This window comes from Otolemur garnettii, unplaced genomic scaffold (genome assembly GCF_000181295.1).
Source record: "Otolemur garnettii isolate 467f Iridium unplaced genomic scaffold, OtoGar3 scaffold00023, whole genome shotgun sequence".
Classification (NCBI taxonomy): Eukaryota; Metazoa; Chordata; class Mammalia; order Primates; family Galagidae; genus Otolemur; species Otolemur garnettii.
In genome coordinates, this window is record NW_003852418.1 from 8,144,547 (window position 1) to 8,150,546 (window position 6,000).

Below are 6,000 nucleotides of genomic sequence, written 5' to 3' on the forward strand. Positions count from 1 at the left end.
CAGTAAGTTGCCACTAGATAGTATTTGATACCTAGGTCTTTCCTTAACACTATCCTGCTCCCTAAGATTGTGGCAATTGTCTGTCCTTGGGTAGGCTGCAAAACCCAGTAGGAAAAGAATAGGCTTTAATGCCAGAATGTGAGTTCAGATCCCAGTCCTAACATTTACTTGTAAAGTTGTGAAGCTTTAACCAAGTCCTTTTACTTCTTACAAACCTCAGTTTCTTTACTGATGCAACAGGAATAGTATAGCTCAGCTCGTATGTTATTTCCTTGGTCTTTTCTGCAGTCTAATTTAGATCCCTCATATTCTTTTCATAGGACTCACCACTTACATATTTATTTTTGTCACCTGCCCAATTAGAGTATAAGCTCCACAAGTGTGTGTATTTTCTGCTATTATTATAGCCCAAGTACCTAGCATCTGCCATATATATAAGTTGCTGAATTTGCTGAATGAAAACACATTTAATATAATTACTGTGAGAACTAAAAATAAGTTTCTTTAAAGCACCTAGCATGGGGTAGGTACAAAGTAGGTGTTCAGAAAACAGTAGCTATTATTATGTGCCCCCCAAAGCTATCTATAGTTAAAGAAGTCTCTATCTTTGAACAAGACGGCCAAGAGCTTGTAAACTCTGCCTGCCACTTGGTGTCTCAACACTTACTTTCTAGTCAATGCTTGAAATTAGTTCTTTAACCCTAAATTGCTAGGAAATACATGAAGTTATATACTAGGCAGCCCATGCGGGAAAAGAGAACACTGCTGCTGCCAAGACTGTAAGTTACTGTACTCCCTCCTGCTCCTCTGCTTGGCCTCTTCAAGGAGACAATGTAAACAGAGTGGAGTAACAAGATGCAGTGAGCTCTGGCATGGCTAACATGGTCAGCTAACAGTTTCACAAGGCCATGCACAGAGCTTGGCTCCCAACTGACAAAGGCAGAGATACACGTTTTCCAAAGTATTGGTGACTTGAGGTTGTCCCATGGAGCATCTACTCTGTATTCTACTATTAGTACACATGGTTCCACAGGGCTCATCCCACCTATTGTTCTAGGGACAGGCAACTGAGTCAGGTCAGTTTCCAACGAGAAACAATTCCAGGATGTTAGGTGGGGACACTGGGAAAGAAACACTTTCCACTGGATTTGCTAAGCTAAGAAGACAAATGTCTGGGGCCAGTCCCAAGCTGCCACACTGAGGAAAGCAGTGGTAAGACTCCAAGACCAAGCCTTGGTGATATGGCTTGACCCTAGTTGTGGCCATGCCTAAACTGCCCAGTTAAGCAAACTAAAAATGCTGCTTTTGGGGTTAAGACAGTCTGAATTGAGTTTTCTAGTACCTACAACATAAAGAACTCTAACACAGCACAGCAATGCCAGAATACCTGGCCCATGTCAGTGGGTAGAGTGGCTACGCAGGAGCCTGGATTTCTCTTCTGACTCTTCTCCTTAGTTGAGAGAAATATACTCAAAGGGTTCTTACTTAGTCTGTTTGTTGACCACAATCACAGAACAATCCACAGGCCGCTCAGCATCGAACCGTCTCTGGATTTCCTCAAAATATTGGCGGTAAAGCTCTTCTCTACGTCGTTCCTCACGTTTCAAACGCTCTGTAAGATACCACCAGAGAAAACTGCAATAAGGACTAAGTCACGGGCCTTATTTTAAATCCTGAACTACTTGTAGGCAAAAGTCATGACATACTAATATTTTCTGAATCAATCCTCTAGTCTAACTCTTCTTTTTTTTTTTTTTCTGAGACAGATTCTCAAGCTGCCACCCTGGGTAAAGTGTCATGGCGTTATAGCTGACAGCAACCTCCAACTCTTGGGCTCAAGTGATCCTCTTGCCTCAGTTTTTCTGTTTTTAGTAGACATGGGGTCTCGCTTTTGCTCAAGCTAGTCTCAAACTCATGAGCTGAAGCTATGCACCTACCTTGGCCTCCCAGAGTGCTAGGATTATAGGTGTGAGCACTGTGCCCAGGCTAGTTTAACTCTTAAAAATAAACATTATTATTCTTTTGTTATAAACTCATCAAAATGTAATGGTTGGATTAAAGGACATAGCCACTTTAATGTTTCATTTTACTGCCTCCAGAAAGGCTGTTAGTAAGTTATACCGCCACAGAGGTGGATTGTTTAAAGCAGTGGTTCTCAACCTATGGGTCATGACCCCTTTGGACAGTATTAAAGGGTTGCAGCATTAGGAAGGTTGAGAACCAGTGATCTAGAGCCTATTTCCCCATAACTTAGCCAACACTGAGTACTGTCATTCTTTTTAATACTTCCCAACTTGACAGATAAAAATGGCATTTTGTTATTATTCTAGTCTGCTTTTTTGCTTTTTGTTTTTTTTGAAAAAAAGAAGTTTTATAACAAATTAGAAATAAAGTTCCTAGAGATATAGGGCCAGGTATAAAATAATTTTAAAATGTTTAAAGATATATTGAGAAAAAACAGGCTTTTAAAAAACAAGTTGTCTTTAGGGTAGTGCCTGTGGCTCAAAGGAGGAGGGTGCCCGCCCCATCTACCAGAGGTGGCAGGTTCAAATCTGACCCCAGGCAAAAACTGTTAAAAAAAAGAAAAATCTTTACCTAAAAAAGAGATGCTGTTCAGTAAAAAAGGACAAATAAAACAAACAAAACCCCATTCCTCATAAGTACCGGAGATAGTTACCTGGTCAATGAGCAAGACACAATCACTTATTGACTTTAGTTCCAATCTTTTGTTCATTTCTTAATTTGGTATTTATCCCCTCTTGTTGGATGACTAAACCAGATAAATGGAACAATAGTACTCATCCACAGGTTTTAAAATTTTTTGGACAGGATATCTCACTGTCTCCTAGGCTTGAATGCAGAGGTCCAATTATAGCTCACTGTAATCTTGGAACTCTAGGTTCAAGCAATCCTTCTGCCTCAGCCTCCTGAATAGTGAGGACTACAGGCATGTGCCAGCATGTACACATGACTTGTTTTTAGAGACAGACTCTTACTATGTCGCCCTTGGTAGAGTACTGTGGCATCATAGTTCACAGCAACCTTCAATTCGTGGGCCTAAGTGACTCTCTTGCCTCAGCCTTCCAAGTAGCTGGAACTACAGGTGCCTGCCACAACTCCCGGCTATTTTATTTTGGTTGTAGTTGTTGTTTGGCAGGCTCAGGCTGGGTTTGAACCAGCCAGCTCTGATGGATGGGGCTGGTGCCTTAGCCGCTGAGCCTATACAGGTGACTTTTAAAAAAATTATTGTGGTAGAGATTGGGTCTGGCTATTTTGCCCAGGCTGGTCTTGAACTCCTGGTATCTAGTGATCCTTGTATCCTGGCATCCCAAAGTACTGAACTGTAGGTGCTTGAACCACTGCATTCAGTCTTAATTTGCATTTTACAAATTACTTATTATTATTATTTTTTTTTTTTGCAGTTTTTGGCTGGGGCTGGGTTTGAACCCACCACCTCCAGCATATGGGGCTGGTGCCCTACTTCTCTGAGCCACAGGACCTGCCCACCATTTACAAATTATTTTCAAGTCAAATGTTTTCTACATGTTAATAGACAACTTGTCATTTCTTCTTATCAACTGTCTGGACTTGGCATTAGCCCTCTTCAGTTGGGGGACTGGTTATTAGTTTACTCTACTTTTGTAAAATATCCCATCAGTAACAGGAATGGACTATTTCTGCTACTTTACCTTTTGCACGCGACTGACTTTCTGGGCCAGGAGGGCCTCGCCCATCAAAGCTATCTCTGTAACGGTCAAAGTAAGAGTCATCTTTTCTCCTGCAATAATCATCCATTCGTAGGTATCGGTCATAAGAGCCTTCTCTCCTGCAAAGTTAAAGAAATTTCCACAAAGATAAAATTCTGTCCTATTCTGCAAAAATCAAATACAGAGAATTCTTTGGGATGACAAATGAGGTTTATATCATTTGGATATAAGAGCCACTGCTTATCAGCTCTGTGGCTATGATTAACTAGTCTCAAAAAATGATGGGAGGGGATGAACAGAGATGATGCACAGAAAAGCACTTAGCACAGTCCTTAGCATATAGTAAATGCAAAATAACTTGCAGAAATTATTAATTAGTTTTGAGGAACCATTCCATGGCCTGCTCTGACAAATCTCCCTTCCTTACGCTTTCTAAAAGCTGTAGTAACATATAATATTTAATATATAGTATTTTACCACTTTAACCATTTTTAAGTACATAATTCAGTGGTATCACATTCACAATTCTGTGCAACCATCACCGCAAACAGATTTAAACTGTTATACCTTCATGTACAACTACCTGAATCTCTCTTTGCAAATTTTTGGGTATATACTTGGAAGGAAAATTGATGGATCATATAGTAATTCTATGCTTTAACATTTTTAGGAAATGTCAAACTGTTTTCTACAATGGCTACACCCTTTTACATTCCCACCAGCAATTTATGAGGGTTCCAATTCCTCCAAACCTTGCCAACATTAGTTATTTCATGTATTTTTTAAAAAAAATTATGATAGTCATCCTAGTTGGTGTAAAATGGTATCTTACTATGGCTTTGATTTGCATTTCTCTGATGACAAGTGATATCGAACATCTTTCCATGTATCTTTTGGCTATCTGTGTAACTCCCTTGTTTTTGCATTGCCATCATGATTTATACTCCATTTCTTTTCCATATGCACAATATTGCCTTTCATAAGCCATGGAGATCAGATGCATTCACTAATTTTAGTTTATCAATCATTGACACATTGGCAAAATTTACTAAGCACTGAAAATATAAGGCTAAAAAAAACCACTGCCGTTACAGAGCTGTCAATTAGTTCAGCACACACATTAACAAAAGGCTCACAAAAAAGCAAGCAGAATGGCTGTGGATGTACCTGTACATATGATCTCGGGAGTCTCTCATGTCTCTGTATCTGTCATACATAGGGTCCCGGTGATCTCGAAAATCCCTAGAGTCTCTTAGATCACGAAAGTCTCTAAGATCCCTCATGTCCCGAGCATCACGCATACTTCTGCTGTCTCTGTGATCCCGAATGTCTCTGTCTCTGTGGTCCCGCAAGTCTCGGGGGTCTCGAATCTCTCTGCTTTCCCGGGCATCTCGGCCATTTCTGCCATCCCTAGGCTCTCTCCTTGGACTTCCTCGAATTGGAGATCGATCACGTCTTGAATCTCTACTGTCTCCAAAGCCATATGGATCCCTGTGGAATGTAGCAAGAAGAAACTAAGACAAATTGAAGATAGCCAATCTGTCAGTTCTTTGTAAGAAGAAAGCTTTCACCCTCCGAGCATTTTTCTTCAAACAGGGCAGCCAAACAGTGAGAATATGACTAAAATTTTAATGATAGTTCACTCATCTGGTTGGCAATAGTCTAGAAGGTTCTAGAATCTCAAAAGTAAGACTTCAAAGAAAGAATGTATGACTGAAGGCAAAGGTCTAGACTGGGATAACGCTACTTGTCAGGCTTCAGGAGTAAATCGTCATTTTTGTATCAAAAGGTTTTCAAAATGGAAGTATCTTTCCCCTAGACCCTATTTATCTCTTACCAGACTTGTTTGAAAGAGACTTTACAAAAAGTTGGGAGGACACAGTAAGGGGTAAGACTCAAGAAGAATATAAGAGCAAATGGCACAATCTTCTACAAAGTGATCAAAGAACTGTCCTTAAAGTACAGAAAACTTCATACTTAAGATATCTAGCATAAGCCAGATGTAGTGGCTCACACATGTAATTCTAGCAGCTTGGGAGGCTGAGGCAGGAGGATCACTTGAGCCCAGGAGTTTGAGACCAGCATGGACAATAGTACAATCCTGTCTCTACAAAAATGAAAAAAAAAAAAAAATTAGCCAGTTGTGGTGATGCAGGGTTGTAGTCCCAGCCACTTAGGAGGCTGAGGTAAGAGAACTGCCTGAGCCCAGGAGTTTGCAGTGAGCTATGATCAGGCTACGATACTTTATTTAGCCCAGGCAATTTAGTGAGACTCTGTTTAAAAAAAAAAAAAA

The 6,000-nt window shown here is 40.3% G+C and overlaps 1 protein-coding gene across 5 annotated transcripts in view; it reads right to left on the reverse strand.

Annotated features, from left to right (window-relative positions):
* The window catches only part of NCOA5 (nuclear receptor coactivator 5), a 34,057-nt gene that overhangs the window by 5,308 nt on the left and 22,749 nt on the right, over positions 1-6,000 (reverse strand). For 4 of the 5 annotated variants that reach the window (XM_003787667.3, XM_023511910.1, XM_023511912.1 and 1 more), the window contains 3 exons: positions 4,875-5,198; positions 3,690-3,826; positions 1,486-1,612 (listed from right to left, as the gene is read on the reverse strand). In XM_003787667.3, the coding sequence (XP_003787715.1) occupies positions 1,486-1,612; positions 3,690-3,826; positions 4,875-5,198 (588 nt within the window). Of the gene's footprint in view, positions 1-1,485; positions 1,613-3,689; positions 3,827-4,874; positions 5,339-6,000 lie in introns of those variants that run through there. The other variant, XM_023511913.1, reaches the window with a different exon arrangement.